The sequence below is a fragment of the Dendrobates tinctorius genome, unplaced genomic scaffold (genome assembly GCF_039654945.1).
Source record: "Dendrobates tinctorius isolate UK_male_01 unplaced genomic scaffold, ASM3965494v1 ptg000028l, whole genome shotgun sequence".
Taxonomy (NCBI): Eukaryota; Metazoa; Chordata; class Amphibia; order Anura; family Dendrobatidae; genus Dendrobates; species Dendrobates tinctorius.
In genome coordinates this window covers 83715323-83741833 of record NW_027361696.1, presented here as the reverse complement: position 1 = coordinate 83741833, position 26511 = coordinate 83715323, and the positions used below count along the sequence as shown (strand labels likewise).

The window sequence follows — 26511 nt, the reverse complement described above, 5'->3', positions numbered from 1 at the left end:
TTATATTAGATTGCTATTGTTGCTTTTATTTGCACATATTTGTGCTATTGTTTATTGCATTTCAAGGTTTGCGATTTACAGAATAGGGAAAGCGTAGTGCTCCCTTTGGACACTAGAGAGGGGCACTCTAGTATATAGAGCTCTTAGTAGGATAGGGTTAAGTGTGGGAGGGGCTTCTGGGAGTTAAGGTAAGATGAGAAGGAAGTGAGTTCAGATGGGGCCAGGGTACCCGAAGTGTCCACATGGGCTATAGGCCCAAGACAGATTGGCAGCCACGCAACGTTAATAAGCAACAGCCCAAATTTATACACGGTTATTGGGCATCAGTTTAGTGGACAAAAAGCAGCAGAGAAGATGTGGCGACTCATAGCCTGGGTGGACGCTTTTAGGGCGGGAGTTGGACGGAGTGAGGAACAGGAAGATGCTGGAGCAGCACAGACGGGTCAGATGCTTTTCCATAGGCAACTAAACCAAGTGGCAGATGATTTCAAGTCTGGGGGGAAAGAGGCAGAAGGTATTGTGATCATGGCGAGGTTAGGCAAGGAAGAAACTGGTAAGCAGTCTAAGATGGTCCGGGCATGTGCCGTATAGAAGCGTCAGCAAAGCAGGGAAAGCTGAGGGAGCAAGTAAAGACAAATGTGTAATCTATGCTGTGCCAACTGTGGATATATTGTGTGAAGTTATCAGTAAAGAAACCATTCAAGTTACCATGGACTCTGTCTCAGTTACTGGGAGTCGCCTCAGAGAGGGGCCATTGCCGCTTGGGAAGTTCCCAGGGGAACCCGAGCCTCGAGATGCTGAACAATGGATTGCAATTTTCTGTGAGGGAAGGCCGGGACACTGATGCTTTAGTGTCTCTGGCCACGACTATAGCCCTGGCCGATCCTTACACTTGGAAGAATTACTGTGGTAAGTGAAACCATGAATTCTTCTGTCTCCCAAAAATCCTAAAGAAGACTGTCCGGCCATCTGAAGTGACCTCAAGCTAAAGCTCACTTGAGCACTTGAGTTATGGAGATGACAACGATCCAAAACACACCAGCAAGTCCTCCTCTGAATAGCTTAAGAAAAACAAACGTATGACTTTGGAGTGGCCTTTTCAAAGTCCTGACCTTAATCTGATTGAGATGCTGTGGCATGACCTTAAAAAGGCGGTTCATGCTTGGAAACCTTCCAATGTGGCTGAATTACAACAATTCTGCAAAGATGAGTGGCTCAAAATTCCTCCACTGTTTTAAAAGACTCATTGCCAGTTATCCAAATATTTGATTGCAGTTGTTGCTGCTAAGGGTGGCTCAACTAGTCTTTAGGTTTAGGGGTCAATCAGTTTTTCACACAGTGCCCTGTAGATATGGATTTCTTTTTCCCTTAATAATAAAGATCTTCATTTAAAAACTGCATTTTATGTTGGCTTGTGTGATCTTTGTCTAATATTTACATTTGTTTGCTGATCTTGAAACATTTAAGTGTGACAAACATGCAAAAGAATAGAAAAATTAGGAAGGGGGTAAACACTTTTCCCCACAACTGTACAGAGCTCAGCATTCAGAGAACTGCTACATGCAGGGCCGGCCCGAACGTATAGGCGAACTAGGCGGCCACCTAGGGCGCCGACCCAAAGTGGGCGCCAGAGAAAAAATAGAAAAAATTATAAAAAATCTTTTCAAAAGGCAAAAAGTTTTAGGGATGGAAAGAAAAGTGTACATATTTAAGGGCAAATATGACACAAGAGAGGTTGGTTGGGTTGGCAACAATTTCGATAGAATCTGAAGTTGCTAAACAAATTAATCTCGGTGACTTAGTGTCATCCTTTTCAAAAAAAAGGCAAGGAAACAAAAATTTTAATTACCTATGGTCGTTTTTGTTTTGTGTTATTGATTACTTTGTATATATTTGTCCTATACAACTTCTTAGAAGATTAAAGAGTTAGGAGAGAGTTAATTAATCATTGTTGTTGTGGTTTGTTTTGCTCCTAAATTTATATCCCAAGTTTTCATCTACTGCCAAGAATAGTAGGGGCGCAACAAAATAGTTTCGCCTAGGGCGCCGTAATCTCTCGGGCCGGCCCTGGCTACATGAGCATAAGATGAAGCAGGATTTTTATCAAAATGACAGCACGCATCTCAGTAAATTACACATCGCTTGAATCAGGGTATTTGCCCCTATGTGATGCTGCTCTGAGATGGGGTAGCAGGACCTTGGTGACAGATTACCTTCAGTCATTCACTGGCATCACTTCACTGGGATTTGATGGCAACTTTGGCTACAATATACACTCCCTGACAGAAGTTATGTTGCTTATCCATGTTATTTAAATAAAAGCTTATAACCTGACGTGGTTTAGGTTAAGAAAATAAATTGGCATCAATGCAGAAATATTGATCATTTAATGGGCACAGAATGGTCAGATTTTGGCAAGACAAAAGTTTTATCACCCACAGAAAGTAATGTGATATTCAAACAAATAATTAACTTAAAATACAAATATATGTTGCATAACATTGGTGAATGAAGTTGTAGTGCTATTAGAGTCATATTTTGTGTGACTTCCATGAGCTTGAAGGGCTGCATCCATGCGGGTCAACAATGATTCATACAATTTATTAATGAAGTCATCAGGAATAGCAAAGAATGCAGTCTTACATGCCTCCCAGAGATCATCTAGATTCTTTGGTTTTGTCTTGATCTTTTTTGCCTGGAGGAACTTTGTTGTAGAGATGGATGTATGAGATGGAGCACCATCCTGCTGCAGAATTTGACCCATTTTATGATTTGGAATATAAGAGGTAGCTAATACTTCTTGATATTGTAGGCTATTGATATTGCCTTCCACCTTGCAAATGTTTTGCACACCCCCATACTGAATGTAACCCCAGACCATGATCTTTCCCCCAAATGTAACTGTTTTCTGGGTGTATTTTGGATCCATACGGGCTCCAGTAGGTCTCCTGCAGTATTTGCGGCGGCTGTGGTGTAATTCTACCTCAAGATTCATCAGAGAAATTCACCTTCTGCCATTTTTCCAGCGTCCATCTGTTTAGCAGGCTGTGGGACTTTGCAAATGCCACACAGTTTTTTTATTTGCCTTTTGTTTAGTGCTGGCTTCTAGTTGACACAGGGACTTGAGGTGACCAGGCCTTTTGGAGCTCTGCTGCAGTGGAAGATGGCTTGCTTTGGATTTTCTAACCAACAATCGTTCCTCCTGAGCAGTTGTCTTGCGGGGTCTGCCAGACCTGGGCTTGTCAAACACATCTCCAGTCTCTTTGAATCTTTTTTTAATTCTTTGTACTTGACGCTGGGACACATTAAAGGTGCCAGACACCTCTGCAGTGGATCTGGACTTCAGCCTCTTGATAATCCAGGCTTTGGTCGCAGGGTGGATTTTTGGCATGTTGTCAGAGCTCAAGTTGCAGCTCAAGTGAAGGTCTGGGGTGCTGGGTTTCTTTTTATACACTCCCGCTAATTAACCGATCATTTACTGATCACAGGTGAGGATGTAAACTAGGATTGGGTGCATTATATGACCAGGCGACAAAACTTCTGTCTTGCCAAAATCTGACCTTTCTGTGTCCATTAAATGATCAATATTTCTGCATTGATGCCAACTTATTTTCTTAGCCTAAACCACATTTCGGAGGGTTTCAGCTTTCAAAAGAATAATTTATACAACCAATGGATGAATTTAACGTCAGGTTATAAGCTTTTATTTACATAACATGGATAAGCGGCATAACTTCTGTCAGGGAGTGTAGGTTACGCTGCCATCAATCACTCTGTTCTGCTACTAAATCATAATGCAGGTGAATAGGGTTAATTTGTGTGACCCATAGAGTATGGCAATTATAACAAGTAAGTTGGATACAGTTGTTTTTTTTGCAAATTGTTTGTTGCAATACCCTAGGGAGTTGCTAAGAAACCCTATTCTCGTGCATTATGCTGCAGCGTAGCCGTCTAGCCCCAGCCTAGATTTCACACATCTGTCCTACTTAATTTGTAGCACCACACTTTCCATGACAGCAATACCTAGTGTATGTGTCACGTAGCATTTTTTTATGTGCTTTTTCTTCTTCATTAATAAAACACATAAAACCGTCCACAAAACCACAGCAAAATAACATTTTTGACTCATTTTACTTTGTTTTGTTGTTAACCCATTTTGGTCTCAATAGGGAAAAAATGGTGAAAGAACTGAAATGTAATTTTGAAAAAGGCAAGGAAAAAAATGCACCGTGTGAATGAGGTTTTAGAAATAATTTTGCTATTACTGTACAACACTGCATGGAAAAAAGACGCATCAAAAAAGCAATGTGTGAACAAGAGCATGCATTATTCAGATAAGAAACTATCTAGAAATAGTACATGATTAGAGGTACGCAGCAGGGATGCTCAACATAAAATACCACATAAACTAACATGATTTTAGAGAAAATATGGCATTTACTTTGCAATAAGTATGCAAATTGCTTCTTCAGAGAGGAAGAGGACTAGAACTCTAGCGCCACCTATTGAAAGGAGAGATGCTAAAAGTCAATATTGACCCTTTAAAGAGCCTTGCCACATGACTTAGGATAAAGGCGAAATCAGAGTCTCAGTTTGCAGACACTGTGTTCTGCCCATCATGAGTGCAAAGTGTAAGGCCTCTTTCACACATCAGGTTTTCGGCGTCAGGCGCGATCCGGCGCTTTTGACTAAAACCGGATCCGGCGAAATGCAATGCCGGATCCGGTTTCCCCCCCATTGACTTGCATTAGAGCCGGATCGAGCCGGATGGCCATGCGTTTCATCCGATTTTCGCCGGATCCGGCAATGTGACGCGATCCGGCGTCTGGAAAAAACGGCTACTGTAACGTTTTTTGTCTCCGGCGAAAAAGCCGGACACGCCGGATCCGGCGTGTCCGGCTTTTTCATACAATGAAAGCCTATGAGCGCCGCAATGCGCCTGATCCGGCGACAGCCGGATCCGGCGGCCGGATCCGGTTTCTTTGGTCTGAGCATGCTCAGTAGCTCTGCCCACAGGACATATATAAAAGCAAGACAATGGGACCCTCAGCCACACCCAACATGCCACCCAAGCCAAGAACCAGGAGCAGGAGAAGGCAGCAGACATCTGCAGCAGCAGCACCATCAGCACCACCCCAAATGGAGCAGCATGCTGAACAACGGGAGGGGAGTCCAGCAGCAGATGAGAGACGGTAATTATCAAATCCCCCATTCCTCCAAACTAGGGCTATGGAATATCAAGATATTCATTGGCCCTTTGTTTCTCTTTATTCAACAGCCGCCCAATAGATGCAGCAGCAGCAGCAATGGCAGCAGCAGAAACACCACCCACAGCCATGGAGTCTGGCCATGAGGAAGACAGCACATCTTCTGGGAGCCCTCCCTCGCATCGTCAGCGTTTGACGGTAAGTTTTTATTTCCAAAATCCATCATCTCTGTAATATATGTGTATTCATTGCCTTTTATTTCAAAACAGGAATCACAAGATGAAGAGGAGCTCCCAGAAGAAGAAGGAAGGGGTGGACAGACACTTGGACTGGGCTCACAATTGGTAAGTTTTTTGCATCAAACGCAGAAACACAACATCACACTACACACAACACATAGAAAACAATGTTCTGCAGACCACACACAGCAAACAAATGCCTACATCCAAAGACATAACATTTTTTGTTTTCTTCTCTAGTCTTCCCAATCTGGTGCTCGGCCAAGAGGTCCCCGCAGTGCCTCCCAGGGTCGTCGGCGACAGCAACGCGGCGGTCACCAGCGTGTAAGTATAAATATTTTTGCTTTGTTTTTTTTGCACTTTTTATTTCATTTCTTTTGTGGAGGCTAATTATGTTATTTTTGTCTTTTTCTTTAACAGCCTTCACAGCGTGCTCCCGACTCTGACGGTGAGGATGGAGGGATTGATGTGGACCGCCTCATCGATCTCGTCAGAGAAAGGGAGCCGCTCTGGAATATGGCTGACCGCCGCCACGCTGACCTGATCGTTACCCGACGACTCTGGGAGGAAATCTGTTCGCTCCTTGTGGACCGCTGGGAGGACCTCGAAGCTCGGGCCCAGATTAAAGAGCGTAAGTATATACAGTACCGGTTGCTTGATTTAAACCAGTGTTTCCCGAACTCCAGTCCTCGTGGTCCCCACGGATCATGTGTTCAGGATTTCTATTTACTTTGGAAATCCTGAAAACATGACCCCTGGGGACCATGAGGACTGGAGTTTGGGAAACACTGATGTTGTATACTAACCACTTTGTCCTTTCTCGTTTCAGGGGAGAGAATTGTGAAGCGGTGGCGGTCTGTGAGGGATCGTTTCAAGAAGGAGTTCAATAAAGAGATGCGGGCCCCGAGTGGATCTGGAGGACGCAGGAGCAAGTACAAGTACGCACGAGCCCTGTCGTTCCTCCGGGAGAAAATGCTCACCAGAAGGTAAATATTACACACCACATGTGACAAAAAAATGTTTAGATGTAACTTTTTTTTTTCAGCCAGGGCCATACCATGTCACTATTTTAATTGTTTTTTTTTCTCTTTATTCCACAGCACGGTGAGCAGCACTCGGGAGCCTGCACGATTGGACCCTTCTGAGGCGATCCCTGAGGAGACCGGCACCGAGGGACACTTCGACCACCCCGGTACATCTGCACCTTCCCAGCCTTCCCACACATTCGACCCATCTGTCCCATCCACCAGCACAGGAGCATCGTGGCCGCCTACATTACATGAAGCTGCTGGTGAGGAGATCGCTTTCCCTTTACCCCACCCTTCTGCCCCTGCCACCTCTAGTACACCTGCGGGTACTGGGCGGCAGCGGCAGAGGGGTCAGGAAAAGACTTATGCGCCAGAGTTCTTGCATCTGAATGCATCTTTCCAGAACTGTCTAAAAGTCTTGTCAGAGCAAATCTCCGCAGGCTATCAGCAGATCAACTCCAGCATTCTGGAGGTGAAGACACTTCTGCAAACCATGCATTCAGAAGCAAGATCTTCGCCAAACCACACCTTTTTCAGGTCTGTTGTGGAGCGCATGGAAACGCTCTCTCCTGCCCAGCAGATGCATGTAATGCATTCATGCCACGCTGCTCTCCAGCAAGTTACCTCCCAACCTCCTCCTCCCACCACAGTAGTTCCTCCACCTGCACCCCCTCCAGCCACTTTCCATCCTCCCCCTCCTATTACATCTACACCCCCTCCAGCCACTTTCCATCCTCCCCCTCCTATTACATCTACACCCCCTCCAGCCACTTTCCATCCTCCCCCTCCTATTACATACCATCCACCTCCCCAGCACCAGCAACCTCCCCAGCACCAGCAACCTCCCCAGCACCAGCAACCTCCCCAGTACCAGCAACCTCCCCAGTACCTGCAAACTCCCCAGTACCAGCAACCCAGTACCAGACATCTCCCCACTTCCAGCAACCTGCCCCGTACCAGACATCTCCCCACTTCCAGCAACCTGCCCCGTACCAGACATCTCCCCACTTCCAGCAACCTGCCCCGTACCAGACATCTCCCCACTTCCAGCAACCTGCCCCGTACCAAACTCCTTCCCCATACAACTTGCCATCAACATCATCTGCTCCTACAGTCCCTGCCCAACCCTCCACTCCACCACCCACCACCTCTTCTGCTTCCCACATGTCCACCCATTCTGTAGTTTTTTGCACACCTTCACCTCTAACTGTTCCTTCCCCACCACGATCCCAGTCCTCTCTCCACACTCCCAGTGTCGAAGTGTCCCGCAGCCCCTCCAGCAGTATTTCCACCACACACTACACAGATTTATAATGTGTGTATTTAAATAAAAATGACCAGTTTTATGGTTTCAAAGCTTTATTAAACAAGTTTATTAAAATTTTAAAAAAGTTTACTAAAAAAAACATTTTTCAATAAAAGTTAAATTATTTTACACTGGTTGTCTGTCATTTCTTTCTGCGGCGAAAAAGGTTAAATACAGGGTATTTAAAAGGTGAAATGGTATTCAAAACTAGGTATATAACTGTGGGTAAATTTTAGCTTTTTGCCACAGTTGTGTTCCTGGTTGTGTTTGAAGCAAAGTATTTCACCTAAAAAGTTGTGTTTATTGTTGGTGATTTCCTAACAATGTACACAACTTTTGTTAAAAGGTGAAATACTTTGCATAAAACACAACCAGGTACACACCTGTGGCCTAAAGCTAAAAATAGAGACCATGACAAGATAGCCAACTTTGGTTGGCAAAGGTATATACTTTTGGTACAGAAGGTACACAAGTTTGGTTAGGGCACAAATCTTTCACACTCTGTCATCCTGCCAGTGTACTCTGCCTTGAGGTGACATAAAGTATAGTGCAAAATTGTCCCTCATTACTGAAACCGTCACAGAACTTCTAGTGGTAATGTCATGGTAATCTTGCAAGGTGGTTTCTTCAGAGGTGTCCTCAATGGAAATGGGTTCCTTGCAGATAACAAAATTGTGGAGTACCACGCACGCTTTGATCACCTCGTCCACAGTTTCTGTCTTGAGGTTGATCGCAGTCAATAGGACCCGCCATTTGGCTGTCAGAATACCAAAGGTACATTCAACCATTCTTCTTGCTCTTGTGAGGCGGTAATTAAAAATGCGTTTTGGTCTTGTCAATCCTCTGCTAGAGTACGGTTTCAAAAGGTGTTCTGACAGCTGGAAGGCTTCATCCCCTACACAGACAAATGGCATAGGTGGACCAGATGTTTGCGGCAGCGGTCTAGGTGGTGGGAACTGGAAGGTGTTTCCATACAGTTTACGCCCCATGGCAGACAGTTTGAAAACTTGAGAGTCATTGGAGCGGCCATAGGCCCCAATATCAACCGCAATAAATTTGTATTCCGCGTCAGCGATGGCCATGAGGACAATTGAAAAATATTTCTTGTAATTGAAATATTCCGATCCCGATCCAGCTGGCTTTACAATGCGGATATGTTTCCCGTCCACAGCGCCCAAGCAGTTGGGAAACTGACATATCTGTTGAAACTTGTCAGCAATTTCAATCCACCTCTCTGTTGTGGGCTCTGGTAAAAACTCTTCAGCTAAGGAGTCCCACAGTGCACGGCATGTGTACTTCGCAATTCCAGATATGGTGGAAATCCCGAGTCTGTACTGGAAATGCAGTGACGAAAGGGATTCTCCAGTTGCAAGAAATCTGTGGGGAATTAAAAAACAATAAATTAGTTTTAAATCACAGCATTACATACCAAAACTGAGCTATAACACTTGGAGATACAAACTACCACCAACAAGATTGCAGTGAAAGTGTGCTCTGATGCAATCACATCCAATAAATGTGGCTTACCTTAAAGTCACCATCAGACGCTCTGCGGGTGAAACAGAGAAGCGGCAATAGGTGTCCGCTTTTCTTATGAGGTGTGCAATGCGCTCCACCAAGTAATCAAAATTCTCCATTTTCATCCTAACATATCCAAAAAATTTATCCGGGTTTCGTCGAAGGTCCATGCAGAGTGTAGAATAGACCCCACGCGTCATTCTCTTGGCTGTGATGGGGTGGATCCACAAACGTCGTCTACGATGCCTGATGCGCTGCTGTCTCGCTCTCTCCTTCTCCAGAACAATCACCCTCAAACGATTCGCCTCCGCTATAAAATCCGCCAAATTCTTCAAAATATTTCCAATGACAACATCCATCTTCGCCAGTAACTTGCTCTTCTCTCCAACCTGCACTTTCTCCTCTACAACCTGTCAAAGAAGGGCTGTAGGAACATGCTATATATAGTTTTCCAGTAGCCAATCCCATTCGGAAGGCCACAAGGGTCAATTTTAAAAACCGGATCCGGCGTAATCCGTCGAAAAACGGATAGAAAAACGGATGAACCGGATGAGACGGATCCGGTTTTGTCTGTCAAGAAAAAGACGGATCCGGCAGAAAACCGGATCCGTCACATCCGGTTTTACTAAACATTTGCCGGATCCGGCGTTCCGGCACGACGCCGGATTGCGCCTGACGCCGAAAACCTGATGTGTGAAAGTAGCCTAAGATCTGGTTTGGCTGGGTGATTACTACTTCCAATATTTGACAGTAGAGTTCTAGTCCTCTTCCTCTCTGAAGAGGCAATTTGCATATTTAATTTCCAAAAGAAGCATTTCAAGGATGAAAAATCTCAAATTGGTATGCCAGGCATGGAATGTTACCGCTCACAAGGAGAAACATTACCACTTTGCAATAAGGAACCTGGCAGCTGATTTCTGCTTGCCAGAACAACAGGCAGCATGAATCAGAGACTGACTCCTGGTTTACAAACATCCTTGTGAGAGTTAGTCAATCTGAGTGTGCAGGAAAACGCCAGAGGGAATATGTCTCTTGGAAAGAAGGGGGCACACCTCGTACCGATCACTCTTTCAATTATGTTTTCCATAGATTTTGCCGGATCTCTGATTTATGCAGGGTCAACGTCAATGGCTTGTACCTTCTTGTCTGCTCGATCACTGGTGGGCTTGTCTAGGTCTCTGAACGTCAGTTTCAAGTGTGAGGTCAGTTTTGCATTGACACCATTCTTCCCTCTTCTGGTATGCCACATTGTAGCAGCTATTGTGTGGCCGAGTGCTGTAAGATTTATCATTGTTTGGCTCATCGAGAAACTCAGGAAAGGCGAATAGACTGTCACTGCCCAAAGAAGGTATTGCATGCAGCGTGGGCTCATGTTTGGCAGGACCCAGGAAGGCTGTTTGTGCATCGGAGAAGGGGGCAACATAGCTAGTGAAATTAGCAATGAGCGCCCACCCTTCACTCACTGCTCTGGTCATATGAATGGTTTCCATTATCTTCAAATAGATCTTTGGAAAGCAAGACATTATCAAAAGCTCAGTACCTAAGGCAAAGGTTCAGAGCAGTGTTTTACTTCCCCTCTAACTAAGCTAAAACTTCACCACATTTGTTTCTACTAACCTCAAAAAAAAATGAAGTGGTAATGAAAAGTCACGTTAAAAAAAAGTGCTACATGATGGAAAATCAGTCATGTACAATAAGGCTGCATGAAGGCACACAAAGTCCCTGCAATATCTAAAACCCAATTTATTGCCATCTATGGATATGTGCACACAATGTCTTTTCAGGGGGCTTCCACCTGAAAAAGTGCTGCAGATCCACCACTACTCATACTGTCCCCATAAACAATTTTTTAGCAAATACTATACTTCTACATGGCTCCTATTTTATATTTAATACATAAAAATTAGTTTTTTATACATTAATGAGTTCATGGGCAAAACAAAACAAAAGGTGGCACGCTCTACTGCCTGTTGTGTTTTGTAGATATTTTCTATTATATAGAAGCATTCAGCACCTTGTGTAGGGTCCATGCACAAGTCCTTGTTATGTGAACATACTCTAGTGATAAGCGAGTATACACGTTGCTTGGGTTTTCCCGAGCATGCTCAGGTGTCCTCCGAATATTTTGGCGTGCTCGGAGATTCGATTTTTGTCGACGCAGCTGCATGATTTGCGACTGCTAGATAACCTGAATACATGTGAGGAATGCCTGTTTGTTAGGGACTCTCCACATGTATTCAGGCTGTCCAGCAACTGTAAATCATGCAGTTGCGTTGGCAAAAACTAAATCTCCTAGCACGCCAAAATACGAAAACCCGAGCAATGAGTATACTCGCTCATCACTAACTCTAATAACAAATTCCTGAACCATGAAACATATAGATAATTTTACTTTAACCTTGGCTCAAACTTGTATCTTAGAAAACAAGGAAGCAATAGATATTAGAGGAGTCATATTATCATCTTATGACTTTATGATTGGCTGAGTCATCACACTTTCAACAGCCTCAAGTAGTATCATAAGGAACCAATGCCAGCTAGTAATTAGCAGACACCTAGGAGGTTGGAAAAAAAATGAGAAAATCCCCTGTAGGAAACATTTCAATCCATTGTTTCATCAGAGTAAATAATATGCTAGGTAATGTGCGCTGATACAAGGACAGCATTTAAGTCTTTCAGGCAGCATGACAGGATTTTTGTAAGGCCGACCATACACTTTACATGGCTGTCCACCGAAAGATCGAGCAAAACACTCGTTCATCAGTTCAAATGATCTTTTGCACAGCACAAAAAAAAAATCATCATTCTTGGTGGAGCATCGTCCTGTGTAACCTCGACTCCCACTGCTGAGAACTTTGGCAGCCTACGTGAAAATGAGCGATCTATCATCGATCACACACTTCTCACAGTGTACTGCAGTCCAATAAACAGCTGACCATCAGTAGAGATTTACCGATCGGCAGTGGTATTGTGCCGCTAGATGGTTCCTGTGAACAGACCCTAAGGCCAGTTACTGGCTACTGTGTCAAGATATGCTGCGGAATTGGGTTGGCAGATAGAGCAAAGTTCTAATTCTTCAAATAACTTTGAATTTAACAATGAATCATCAGATAACAGAAAAAAATATTGTAAACCAAAACAGATAGCAGGGGTAATTAATTGGTAAATGCATTCTGCGCATTACTTTGGTGGAAAATAATGACAGTCAGTGGAGCACTGTATTACTGAAGAGCATGGAAAGATTAATTCTCTATTGTACAGTATTTATTGCTGCTATATCTTGAGAAATTGTCCACTTTTGAAACATTTTCTTTCCCTAAATATATGTATTTCAAGCCAAAAATCATTTCTTCAAATGTGTTTCATTAAAATTTGTACACCATTTGACTTTTACAGGCTCTTTTACTGTAAAAAATGTGGTAGTGAACTTGTTGCAATTTAATTTTTTGGTTCTTATCTTTCCACAGAAATAGCAGCAGCGATAAGTTCATCCAAAAAAATCAACATCAAGTAATGAGGTCCTGGATTTTTGGATATTGAGTCATATTTTTTAGGTGTCATTTTGCTATAAATTACAGTGCCTTGCGAAAGTATTCGCCCCCTCTGGAACTTTTCAACCTTTTCCCACATATCAGGTTTCAAACACAAAGATACCAAATGTAAATTTTTGGTGAAGAATCAACACAAGTGGGACACAATTGTGAAATTGAACGAAATTTATTGGTTATTTTAAATTTTTGTGGAAAGTCAAAAACTGAAAAGTGGGGCGTGCAATATTATTTGGCCCCTTTGCTTTCAGTGCAGCAAACTCACTCCAGAAGTTCATTGTGGATCTCTGAATGATCCTATGCTGTCGAGAATCTGTGGAAAGAGCTGAAAATTGCTTTTCACAAGCGATCTCCATCAAACCTCACTGAGCTCGAGCTGTTTAATAAGGAAGAATGGGCAAGAATTTCAGTCTCTCGATGTACAAAACTGATAGAGACATACCGCAAGCGACTTGCAGCTGTAATCGCAGCAAAAGGTGGCGCAACAAAGTATTAAGTTAAAGGGGCCGAATAATATTGCACGCCCCACTTTTCAGTTTTTGAATTTCCACAAAAATTTAAAATTACCAATAAATTTCGTTCAGCTTCACAATTGTGTCCCACTAGTTGTTGATTCTTCACCAAAAATTTACATTTGGTATCTTTATGTTTGAAGCATGATATGTGGGAAAAGGTTGAAAAGTTCCAGGGGGCCAAATACTTTTGCAAGGCACTGTATATATATATATATATATATATAATGTCTGTAAAGCGCTGCGAAGTATGTTAGCGCAAAAAAATAAAAATAAAAGATTAAAAAATAAAAGATTATTTATTTATATATGTATATATCAATCAATCAATCAATCAATCAAATTTATTATCGCCAAGTACATATTACATATATACAAGGAATTCTTTGTGGCAAAGAGGCAACATAATATATAACAACAGATACAACAAGTAACATCTAACAAGACAGATACAGTATATAGTCTACACATGACGATTTAATTGTTGAACAGAGAGTGGATAGAAGCTGTTCATATGGCGGTTGGTGCTGCATTTGGGGACTCTGAAGCGACATCCTGAAGGGAGTAGTTGGAATGAGGAGTGTCCCGGGTGAGAGGGATCGGATGAAATTTTCAATGCGTGGGATCGAATACTCTTATCATAAAGATCCTGGATTTTAGACAGGGGGGAGCCTATAATTCTCTCTGCTGTTCTGAAAGTCCTTTGTAAGCGGAGTTTGTCATGCGCAGTGGCTCCCCCATACCAGACTATCAGAGAGGAACAAATCACAGATCTGATGACAGCATTAAAGAATAAGATCAGCAGATTCTTAGACAAACCATATCTTTTCAGCTGACGCAGGAAGAACATCCTCTGTTGTGCTTTTCTTATAACAGCATCCACGTTTTTCCCCCATTTAAGATCATGAGAGATGATAACACCAAGGAATTTGGTCTCTGTGACCCTAAGAACCACTTCGTCATGGATGTAGATTGGAAGTATCTCATGTTGATCTTTCCTAAAATCCACAACCATCTCAGCAGTTTTTTTAGTGTTGAGTACAAGATTATTGGCTTTACACCAGTCACATATTCTTTCCACCTCACTCCGATACAAGTCTTCAGCATTTCCCCTGATGAGACCAATCAGTGTCATATCATCGGCAAATTTCAAGATTTTTACTGAGTCTGCTGAAGAGATGCAATCATTCGTATAGAGAGAAAACAGTAACGGGGACAAAACACACCCCTGAGGTGCCCCGATGTTTGTGACCAAGGTGTCCGAAGTGAATGGTCCAACTTTTACACTCTGTATCCTGGCTGTCAGGAAGTTATAAATCCACAAGCATAAGTTGAGAGGGACTCCAAGAGCTACCATTTTCTTATGAAGTAAATTCGGATCAATGGTATTGAACGCTGAGCTAAAGTCCATGAAAAGAATCCGGACATATGAGTGCCGTTCATCTGTATGATCCAAAATGTACTTCAGTGCCAGATTGACAGTGTCGTTTGCCCAACGATTCTCCTTATAGGCAAACTGAAGTGGGTCCCATAGCTTCTGCGTGAATTTTATCAGGTGGAACATCATAATTCTTTTGAAGACTTTCATAGCTACAGATGTGAGTGCTACTGGTCTATAGTCGTTCAACTCAGAGGATCCCACTTTCTTGGGGACAGGGATAATTGTGGAATTTTTCCAACACTGAGGTACAACGCACTCTTTCAGTGACACATTGTATATATTTGTCAGTATAGGGGCAAGCTGGGTAGCACATACTTTCAGACACATTGGAGATACACCATCAGGGCCAGGTGCCTTTTTGACCTTAAGTCCCTTCAGGATGCGTATCACCTCTGCCTCGGAGATCACTACTTGGGTGTTGCACAATGAATGATCTTTATATGAACAGACTGAGGAGCTTAGAGATGAATAGCCACTGTGTGTAGAGCTTGCCTCAAATCTGCAGTAGAATTCATTTAACTCTGCTGCCAGACTTCTGCTGGGGTTCACTATAGTGGGGTGGCTTTTATAATTGGTGACCTCTCTTAATCCTCTCCATGCAGATCTAGTATCTTTTGATGAGAACCTTTCCTCCAGAATCTTTGCATACTCGTGTTTGGCTAACTTGATCTCTTTAGATAGCGAGTTCCTAAGTTTCTTGAATTCAGTAATATCGCCTGCTTTATAAGCCTCCTCTTTTCTCTTACGGATCAACCTGACTTTATTTGTAAACCACAGCTTGTTGTTTCCCCGAAAGTGGACAGATTTGGATGGAATAAACGTGTCTTCACAAAAACGGATATATGAGGACACTGCATCAACCCATTCATCCAGACCCGAGCATGTTTCCTGGAATACCTCCCAGTCCGTGCATTCAAAGCATGCTTGCAGTTGCAATTTTGTCTCCTCAGACCATGTCTTCTTTGTATAAACTGTAGGTTTCGATGTTTTCAACCTTTGCCTGTAGGCTGGAATTAAATGAATTAGACAATGATCTGAAAAGCCCACTGCTGCTCTCCTCACTGCCCTGTAGGCCCCCTTTAAGACAGTATAGCAGTGATCAAGCGTATTGTTCTCTCTCGTGAAGCAGTTTATATGTTGAGTAAATTTGGGGAGATCCAGGTTGAGTTTTCCTTTGTTAAAGTCCCCCATTACGATCACAAATGCTTCAGGAGATCCTTTCTCCCATTCTGATATTTTGCAAGCTAATTCACCAATAGCAGCTTTAACAGATGCTTGAGGGGGAATATATACTGCAACCAGAACCATAGATGAAAACTCTCTTGGAGCGTAAAATGGTCTACAATTGAGTGCAAGGTACTCTAGATCTGGAGAGCAACCTTTTCCCAGTATGTTAACATCACAGCACCAGCTAGTGTTGATGTAGAGACATACCCCACCCCCCCTTTGTTTACCTGAAGCTACACAATCACGGTCAGCTCTGTAGATAACAAAACCAGGTAGATCCAGACTACACATCACAGATCACATCTGTTCAGATCACATCTGTTCACCTCTAAATTGAGCTATGGCCAGGACCAAGCAGACCGCCCGCAAATCCACCGGAGGGAAGGCTCCTCGCAAGCAGCTGGCCACGAAGGCTGCCAGGAAGAGTGCGCCTGCCACTGGCGGAGTGAAGAAGCCGCATCGTTATCGCCCAGGAACCGTTGCTCTCCGTGAGATCCGCCGCTACCAGAAATCCACGGAGCTGCTGATCCGTAAGCTTCCCTTCCAGCGCTTGGTGAGGGAGATAGCCCAGGACTTCAAGACCGATCTGCGCTTCCAGAGCTCAGCGGTGATGGCCCTGCAGGAGGCCAGCGAGGCTTATCTGGTGGGACTGTTCGAGGACACCAACCTGTGCGCCATCCACGCCAAGAGGGTAACAATCATGCCCAAAGACATCCAGTTGGCCCGCAGGATCCGTGGGGAGAGAGCTTAGATCTTCCCGGGCTCCAACCACAACACAATATATATACATATATTTATATTTATAGTGACAGGGTCACTGGCACAGTGTATGAGAGGAGATGTGTGTCACTACGCATATTGGCGTCAGTGATGTGAAACCAGGATATTTTTCCTCCAGCACACTAAGGGTTGAGAGGCTTGAATTAACCCCTTTACTCCCAAGGGTGGTTTGCATGTTAATGCCCGGGCCAATTCTGACCACTGTTCCTTTATGAAGTAATAACTCTGGAACGCTTCCATGGATCCCGGTGATTCTGACATTGTTTTCTCGTGACATATTGTACTTCATGTTAGTGGTAAAATTTCATTCATATAATTTGCTTTTGTGAAAAAAATGGAAATTTGGCAAAAATTTTGAAAATTTCGCAATTTTCCAACTTTGAATTTTTATGCCCTTAAATCACAGAGATATGGCACACAAACTTAATAAGTAACATTTCCCACATGTTTACATTACATCAGGACAATTTTGTTAGGAAGTTATAAGGGTTAAAAGTTGACCAGTGATTTCTCATTTTTACAACACCATTTTATTTTTAGGGACCACCTCACATTTGAAGGCACTTTGAGGGTCTATATGATAGAAAATACCCAAAAGTGATACCATTCTAAAAACTACACCCCTCAAGGTGCTCAAAACCACATTCAAGAAGTTTATTAACCCTTCAGATGCTTCACAGGAATTTTTTGAATGTTTTTAAAAAAAATGAACATTTAACTTTTTTTCACAAAAAAAATTACTTCAGGTCCAATTTTTTTTATTTTACCAAGGGTAACAGGAGAAATTGGACTGCAAAAGTTATTGTGCAATTTGTCCTGAGTACGCTGATACCTGATATGTGGGGGGAACCACTGTTTCGGCGCATGGCAGAGCTCGGAAGGGAAGGAGGGCCATTTGACTTTTTCAATGCAAAATTGGCTGGAATTGAGATCGGGCGCCATGTCACGTTTGGAGAGCCCCTGGTGTGCCTACACAGTGGAAACTCCCCACAAGTGACCCCATTTTATGAAACTAGACCCCCCCAAGAAACTTATCTAGATATGTGGTGAGAACTTTGAACCCCCAAGGGCTTCACAAAAGTTTATAATGTACAGCCTTACAATTAAAAAATCATATTATTTCCACAAAAATGATCTTTTCACCCACAATTTTTATTTTCCTAGGGGAAACAGGATCCCAAAAGTTATTGTGCAATTTGCCCTGAGTATGGTGATGCCCCATATGTGGGGTAAACCACTACTTGGGTGCATGGCAGAGCTCGGAAGCGAAGCAGCGCCATTTGACTTTTTTGGCTGGAATTGAGATCGGACACCATGTTGCATTTGGACAGCCTCTTATGTGCCTAAACAGTGGAAACCCCCCTGCAAATGACACCATTTTGGAAACTAGAACCCCCAAGTAACTTATCTAGATGTGTAGTGAGCACTTTGAACCCCCCAAGTGCTTCACAGAAGTTTATAACGCCCGGGTGTGAAAATAAAGAAATCATATTTTTTCCACAAACATGACCTTTTAGTCCCCAATTTTTTTATTTTCCCAATGGTAACAGGATAAATTAGACTCCAAAAGTGTGATGTCCAATTTGTCCTGAGTACGCTGATACCCCATATGTTGGAGAAAACTACTGTATGGGCACACCTCGGTGCTCAGAAGGGAAGTAGTGACGTTTTGGAATGCAGACTTTGATGGAATGGTCTGCGTGTGTCATGTCGCATTTGGAGAGTCCCTGATGTGCCTAAACTGTGGAAACCCCCCACAAGTGACCGCATTTTGGAAACTAGACCCCCCAAGGAACTTATCTAGATGTGTGGTGAGCACTTTGAACCCCCAAGAGCTTCACAGAAGTTTATAACGCCCAGGCGTGAAAATAAAAAAAATCATTTTTCCACAAACATGACCTTTTAGTCCCCAATTTTTTTATTTTCCCAAGGGTAACAGGAGAAATTGGACCCCAAAAGTTGTTGTCCAATTTGTCCTGAGTATGCTGGTACCCCATATGTAGGGGTAAACCACTGTTTGGGCGCATGCCAGAGCTTGGAAGGGAAGAAGCACTGTTTGACTTTTTCAGCGCAGAATTGGCTGGAATTGAGATCGGACGCCATGTCACATTTGGAGAGCCCCTGATGTGCCCAAACAGTGGAAACCCCCCCAATTCAAACTCCAACCCTAACCCCAACATGCTCCTAACGCTAATCTCAGTTCTAGCCCTAACCCTATCCCTAACCCTAATGGGAAAATGGAAATAAATACATTTTTTTAAATTGTATCATTTTTCCCTAACTAAGGGGGTGATAGAGGGGGGTTTGATTTACTATTTATAGCGGGTTTTTATGTTTGGCAGCTGTCATACGCTAAAAGACGCTTTTTATTGTAAAAATAGTTTTTGCGTCACCACATTTTAAGAGCTATAATTTTTCCATATTTTGACCCACCGAGTCATGTGAGGTCTTATTTTTTGCGGGATGAGTTGACGTTTTTATTGGTACCATTTTCAGGCACGTGACTTTTTTGATCGCTTTTTATTCCGATTTCTGGGATGCAGAATGAAAAAAAACCAGCATTTCATGAATTTCTTTTGGGGGGTGCGTTTAAACCGTTCTGCGTGTGGTAAAATTGATAAAGTGGTATAATTCTTTGGGTCAGTACGATTACAGCGATACCTCATTTATGTCTTTCTTTAAGTTTTGGCGCTTTTATACAATGAAACCAATTTCATATAAAAAAATAATTATTTTTGCATCACTTTATTCTGCGAGCTTTAACTTTTTTATTTTTTCGCTGATGATGCTGTGTGGTGGCTCGTTTTTTGTGGGACAAGATGACATTTTCAGCGGTACCATTGTTATTTATATCCGTCTTTTTGATCGCGCGTTATTGCACTTTTTGTTCGGTGGTATGATGATAAACCATTGTTTTTTGCTTTGCTTTTTTGCTTTTATTTAAGTGGTTTATGAAAGGGGTTAACTAGTGGGACAGTTTTATAGGGTGGGTCGTTACAGACGTGGCGATACTAAATATGTGTACTTTAATAGTTTTTTGTTTTTTTATTTAGAAAAAAAGAATTTATTAGGGAATATTTTTTTTTAATTTATTTAGGAATTTTTTTAAAATTATTTTTACAAGTGTTTTTTTTTTTTTTACTTTATTATATTGTCCCAGGTGGGGACATCACTGTCTTGTGTCAGATCATTGATCTGACAGTTTGGACAGCACTCTGTCAGATCAGCGATCTGACAGATGCTGCTGCAGGCTTCCTCGTGCCTGCTCTCAGCAGGCACTGTCGAAGCCGCTTCCCTGCAGGATCCCAAAAGCCCCCGCGGCCATAGTGGATCTGGGGCCTGCAGGGAGGAGGACCCTCGGAGCGACGCAGCACATCGCGTCGCTTCGGAGTCTCAGGGAAGCACGCAGGGAGCCCCCTCCCTGCGCAATTTTTCCCTGTGTCCCCGGTACACTGCGATCATGTTTGATCGCAGTGTGCCAGGGGTTAATGTGCCGGGGGCAGTCCGTGAATGTCCCTGACACATAGTGCCGGGTGTCAGCTGTGATAATCAGCTGACACCCGGCCGCGATCAGCGATCCCCCCGTGAGTGCCGCTGATCGTGTTGGACGTACTATTCCATCCTTGGGACTTAGGTCCCAGGTCACATGGACGGAATAGTACGTCCAATGTAGAAAAGGGGTTAAAGTTGCATACATGGGCTGGTTTTATGTGGGCACCCATAGAGTGGATGGGAGGGTGCTCAACATATCTCCACCTGCAGAGCCGACATTGGCATGTGTATACTGACTGGATCTGGGATGATGTCACGGTCAGGTGATCATCACATGGTCTGGCTTAAATAGCTTGTCTAGAGAGTTAGGAAGAGGCACGCCAACGTGGTTCCAGGAGGAGCTGAGGACATTGTGTGGTATCTGTGGGTTAATCCTGCAGGGAAAGGACTCTTTTGCATTTTATCTTTGTTTTTTTTTCCATTAGGCTAGAAAGGCCATGTTGATTTTATTCAACCCCGCTAAGGTTTATGCTGTGTTTTAATAAACTAGCGGGTGATTTACCTCAAGAAACGTTCCAGAGTCTACCTTTGCAAGCAGCCAAGTGACTCAAGCCATCACATAATATATATAGCAGTTCTACATTTATATTAAATTTTATTGTGGATTAATTGCAAAGAAAAAAACAAACCAACTCCCTCCATAGACAGCAGTGCAGCCTGTGACTCACTGTCAGTATTTCTACCTCTATTGCATGGCCTTAGTTTGAGATATAGGTTAAACTGTGGCCTTACTACATTTTGACACCCTCACAGAGACTTGATGAAAGAAAAGGGCTGCAATTTGCATTTAAAGAGGATATAAAACATGGTCGATTCTTTTCCTTTCCTATGTAAACTACGCAGGACTTAAGGCCTGTTTCACACATACGTTTTTGATGTCAGTTGCAATCCGCAAAAATGGCGGAAAACGGATCCGTCTCCATTCTCACATCAACGTGTGCCTCCGGACCGTTGTTTTGACGAGAGAGAGAGAATTTTTCACGATCCTGGAACAGCATTCAGGGTTAAAAATGTTCCCGGAGAAAAGCTGCCGGGCCTGCGCAGTTGAAAATAGCGGACCGTCAACAAAAAAAACGTTGCAGAGTCCGTCTCATCCGCCCGGGAGACGCTAAAATATTGGCGGATCCGTCAAAAAACGGGTGTCACGGACGACCGTCAGTCAAGATCCGCCACTAATGTAAGTCTATGGGGGAAAAAACCGGATCCGCCCCATTTTTGGCGGATCCGTTTTTTTCAGAAATTGGCAGATTTTGACTGACGCTAAAAAACTGATGTGTGAAACAGGCCTAAGGGAGCCGCTCTATCTAGGTGATGATGCTAGCCTTGCATCTGGAGCTTTGAGCCAGTGTGCACTTACAGACCCCTGTTCACCAATGCAAAAACCTATAAATCCTTAAACTGAACTGTGGCCCAGAAGCTTTAGGGTATGCCTTTATGGCAGATATTTATTTAAGTGGTCTATAGACAAACTGTATAGATTAACTTGTCTAACATTAGAGGAGTTTTCTATATCAGCTTTTCCTAGATTTATCTGTTTGTTCCCCTAAAAAAACTAGCATGATAGGGTAAAAGTTGAACTCGATAGTAGAGATGAGCGACTTTGCCTTTTTTCGGGTCGAGTCGGGTTTCATGAAACCCGACTTTCTCAAAAGTCGGGTCGAACGAAATCGGCCGATTATCGTGAAAAGTCGAAGGCCGACTGAAACACGAAACCCAATGCAAGTCAAAGGGGAAGAAAAGTCGGCAGTGATTGGAGGACAGGAAACACACCTACAGTGCCCATTTTAATGCCAAAAACATCAATTCTTATTACTTAAGCTTGTCAACCTTAATTTACTTTATAATAATAGTTAGGCAACTGGGGGTTATTTGGCTAAAGTTGTGGGGGGGTAGGACTGGCTCCAGATTTTCCTGGGCCCAGGGCCAAAGAGTGTCAATGGGCTCCTTTAACACATGCCACAATTCATGATCCTCTGATACGGCAGAGAAATACCGGTATAGTACAATGAAAAATACTTCACTTCTTACATCTCATGACTGATATCCATTTTAAATTCTCCAATAGCTCCAAAACGGACAGTATATTACTCCATACAGTATTATGGCCACTGCATAGTGCACTATACAGAGTAATGAGGCCCATACAGAATCACTGGTCCCATATAATGTTTGAAACAGTATATTATGAGCTCCACATAATGCTACAGTATATGTTGGCCCCCATGGATGAAGCTCCACTGTGTTATGGGCCCAAATAATGCTCCATATATAATGAGCCCCATTTCAAATGCTTCAGTGCATAATGGGTCCTGTAAATGCTGCTCCAGTGTCTGATGTCCACCTTTGGAATGCTCCAGTGTATGGTGGGCCTCATATATCATTCTCCAGAGTATAGTGCTCCCCAAAAATAGCTGTCCCAACATTGAAAACAATTAAATAAGTCTCCTCGCTAGGGAATCCCTGTACTAGTCTGGACTCCTCGTCGTCCCCATCTTCCATCTCACTGCACTTGGACTGTTTAGGCAGAGGGCGTACAGGCGTGATGTCATCGCGCTCTCTGACCAGAATGTCACTGTCAGGAAACGTGGAAGACGTCATGGCGGTGGAGCAGGGAGAGGTAAGTATTTCAACTTTGCAAGTGCTGTGATCCTGAGCAAGCAGGGGGGCCCACTCGTTGGCAACGGCACTGGCACAGGGCCCCTCATAGTACGCCGGTGTGTCTGACGGCGGGTGTGCACCCCCACCGTCAGAGATACTTGATTCTACTATGAGGGACCTTGTGCCAGTGCCGTTGCCAAACAGTGTGCCCACCCACCTGTCCAGGGCAACGGCACTCGCACGGGTGCGTGTGCCAGGTGGTGACCCCGGCCCTGTGGGGGGAGGCAGCCCAGTTAGGGAGGTGGAAAAATGGCATATGTTGATGTTGGACATTCAGCAGCTGCAAATGGAGTAATTGGAGAAGTCCGCGGAAGAGGAGGACAAAAGCAAGCCATTTTTCTGGCAACCTACGTGTCAGCAGGGGAGGGTGGGACAAAATCCTTTGAAACCCATGCATGGTTCATTTTAATGAAGGCTAGATCATCAACATTTTGGGTCGACAGACGGGTCCTTTTTTCTGTCAGGATTGAAACAGCAGCACTGAAGACTCATTCAGATAACACACTAGCAGCAGGGCAAGCGAGCTCCTGTAAGGCATATTGTGCCAATTCAGGCCAGGTGTCAAGTTTACTGGCCCAATAGTCAAAGAGGAATGACCAGTGAGGGAGAACATCGATATGGGAGAAGAAGTTTGTTACCATAGTTGACAACTGCTGTCTCCTGTCACTTTCGATCGATGTAGTATTACCAGTCGTGTGAGCGGTACTTGAAAAATCATTCCACAACATTGTCATGAAACCCCTGTGTCCAACGCCACTTCGGCTGTGTGCACCACGAACACCTCTTTCATGTTGCCACCTACGGCTTGTTGGAAAAACATCGCCGCCGCTGTGTGCTGGGAATGCTTCAAACGGTTTACCAGGGTTGCTTGTTTGTTAGCCAATATTAGCTCTAGGTTCTCCTGTGGCATGATGTTTTGGAATTTGCCTTTATAGCGTGGATCCAGGATGCTGGCCAACCAGTAGTCGTAATCGTTCATCATTTTGGCAATGTGGGGGTCCCTTTTTAGGATCTGCAAGGCATAATCAGACATGTGGGCCAATGTTCCAGGTGTCAATGATGCACTGTGAGTGCTGGGTGGAGGAGCACTTTCTGGCAAATCCACATCCCTCCAGTCACGCACAAACCTTGTACCTGACCTTGCCACGCCAACATTTTTTCTTGCCCCCTGAGAAGCATCCTCCTCCCCAAAATAATCATCCCCATCATCCTCCTCCTCTTCCTCTTCTTCCTCCACCTCGTCCACGAGACTTCCCTGACCAGAAAATGGCTGACTATCATCAAGGCTTCCCTCCTCCTCTTCCTCCTCGGCTGCAGACGCCTGCTCCTTAATGTGTGTCAAAGTTTGCATGAGCAGACGCATAAGTGTGATGCTCATGTTTATGATGGCGTCGTCTGTGCTTACCAGCCGTGTGCATTCCTCAAAACACTGAAGGACTTTACAGAGGTCTTTCAGCTTCGACCACTGCACATCAGACAACTCCATATCTGCCTGCAAACTGCCTGCCCATGTATCCTCCCACAAATGAATTACAGCCTGCCTCTGTTCGCACAGCCTCTGAACCATGTGCAGGGTGGAGTTCCACCTTGTTGCAACGTCGATAGTTATGCGGTGCTTGGGAAGGTGGAGCAATCGCTGCAGCTTCTGCATACGACTGGAGTGTACGGGCGACCGGCGGATGTGCGAGCACAGTCTTTGCACCTTATGGAGCAGGGGTGTTAACTCCGGATAATTATTGAGGAAGCACTGCACCACCAGGTTCAAGGTGTGAGCCAGGCAAGGTATGTGTCTGAGTTTTGAATGGGCTATGGCTGCCACAAAATTCTGGCCGTTATCACTAACTACCTTGCCTGCCTCAAGATGTAGACTGCCCAGCCATGACTCAGTTTGTCGCTACAAGTAGTCGGCCAGTACCTCCACGGTGTGTCTGTTGTCGCCCAAACACATCATCTTCAACACAGCCTGCTGACGGTTACCACTAGCTGTTCGATAGTGGGACACCTCGTGTGCAACACTGGCAGCTGCGGATGGAGTGCTCGTGCGACTGCGCTCTGTGGACGAGCTTTCGCTTCTAGAGGAGGAGGGTCGAACGCCTACAGCCAACTGTTTCCTATACCGTGGGCTAGGCAGCACTGTCCCACCACTGCTGTCCCCTGTGGACCCTGCATCCACCACATTAACCCAGTGCGCAGTGATGGACACGTAACGGCCCTGGCCATGCCTACTGGACCATGCATCTGTTATGAGGTGCTCCTTTCCACTCACTGAATGCTTGAGTGCATGGACAATGTGGTCTTTCACATGCACGTGGAGGGCTGGGATGGCTTTTCATGAAAAGAAGTGCCGACTGGGTAGGTCATAGTGTGGTACTGCGTAGGCCACGAGCTCGTGGAAAGCTTTGCTTTCAACCAACCAGTAGGGCATCATCTCTAACGAGAGAGAGCTGCATATGGTGGAACTAGTGGTGGACATGGCGGACTGAGAGAGGGTTGGTGATGGTGATGGTGTTGGTGGTGTTGCTGATGGCCTAGATTCAGTCTTTCGTAGCAATAACATTGTGATTCCATGACTGCTTTGCCCTTGCGACAACACCTCGACATTTGCTGCTGGTGGTGTGCTAACCGGTGGGCTTACAATGGGGGAAGCGATGTACCGTTGCTGACTACCTTCATTCGGAGCAGGTGCACATGTGGTACGTGAGGTTTGGTAGTCCGTCCACGCTTGCAAGTGCATGGTGGTTAAATGTCTAAGCATGCAACTGGCATTCAAATTTCTCAGATTTTTCCCTCGGCTAAAGGTCTTTGCGCACTTCTTACCGATAACTTTTGCCTGATCATTAAGATTTTGTTAAAAAAAAGTGCCACACTGCACTCTTCCTACTATGGAAGACATTTTGAGACCTTGCACGCTGTGCTAATTTGACCGTCTGGCCAAGCTGTCCTGCAACTCTTTTTGTTTTTGTAACATGTTTTTGGACTGCTACGGTCATGCCAGATAACAGCTATTGCGATGTCGTTGCCTGCTGCGGATCCTCCTCCTCCTTTTCTGAGCTATTGGCAGCGGCACCCTCTTCCCCCAATGGATGCCAATCTGGGTCAACAACTGGGTCATCCATCACCTCCTCTTCAAACTCATGTGCACCTTCCTCTGTGTCACTGTGGAAGGTGGTATAGTATGCGGGAAGGGGCACCTGTGTTTCATCAGGGTCAGATTCTGGCTCAGTACACTGCGAGGACAATGTAGTGATCTGAGTGAATGTACCAGCAGAAAAGTCTAGCAGTGGCTGTGCATCAGTGCACTCCATGTCAGATTCTTCTTGGACTGGGGAATTCACAATTTGACTTGCTAACCCAGTCATGGTATGTGAAAAGAGATCCATGGAGTAATCGGTAGTGAGGCCTGCCACATCCTTCATTTTTGGTAGGGGTGAAGGACACAAGGAAAGGTGTTGTTCCTGACCAGGAGCCTCCAATGACGACTCAGTGCTTTTATTT

At 44.2% G+C, this 26511-nt stretch overlaps 2 protein-coding genes across 4 annotated transcripts in view; both read left to right on the top strand.

The window, feature by feature from the left end:
• Positions 1-26511, top strand: part of LOC141085602 (galactoside alpha-(1,2)-fucosyltransferase 2-like) — a 428258-nt gene that overhangs the window by 145028 nt on the left and 256719 nt on the right. The gene's annotated exons all lie outside the window — the stretch shown is intronic.
• LOC141085020 (histone H3) lies at positions 16367-16777 on the top strand. Its single transcript, XM_073569944.1, has one exon. The coding sequence runs from the start codon at positions 16367-16369 to the stop codon at positions 16775-16777; it is 411 nt and encodes a 136-aa protein (XP_073426045.1).

What these genes read in the sequence shown, in the direction of transcription:
- LOC141085020 (XM_073569944.1), top strand. Translation starts at nt 16,367, where the DNA reads ATGGCCAGGACCAAGCAGACCGCCCGCAAATCCACCGGAGGGAAGGCT.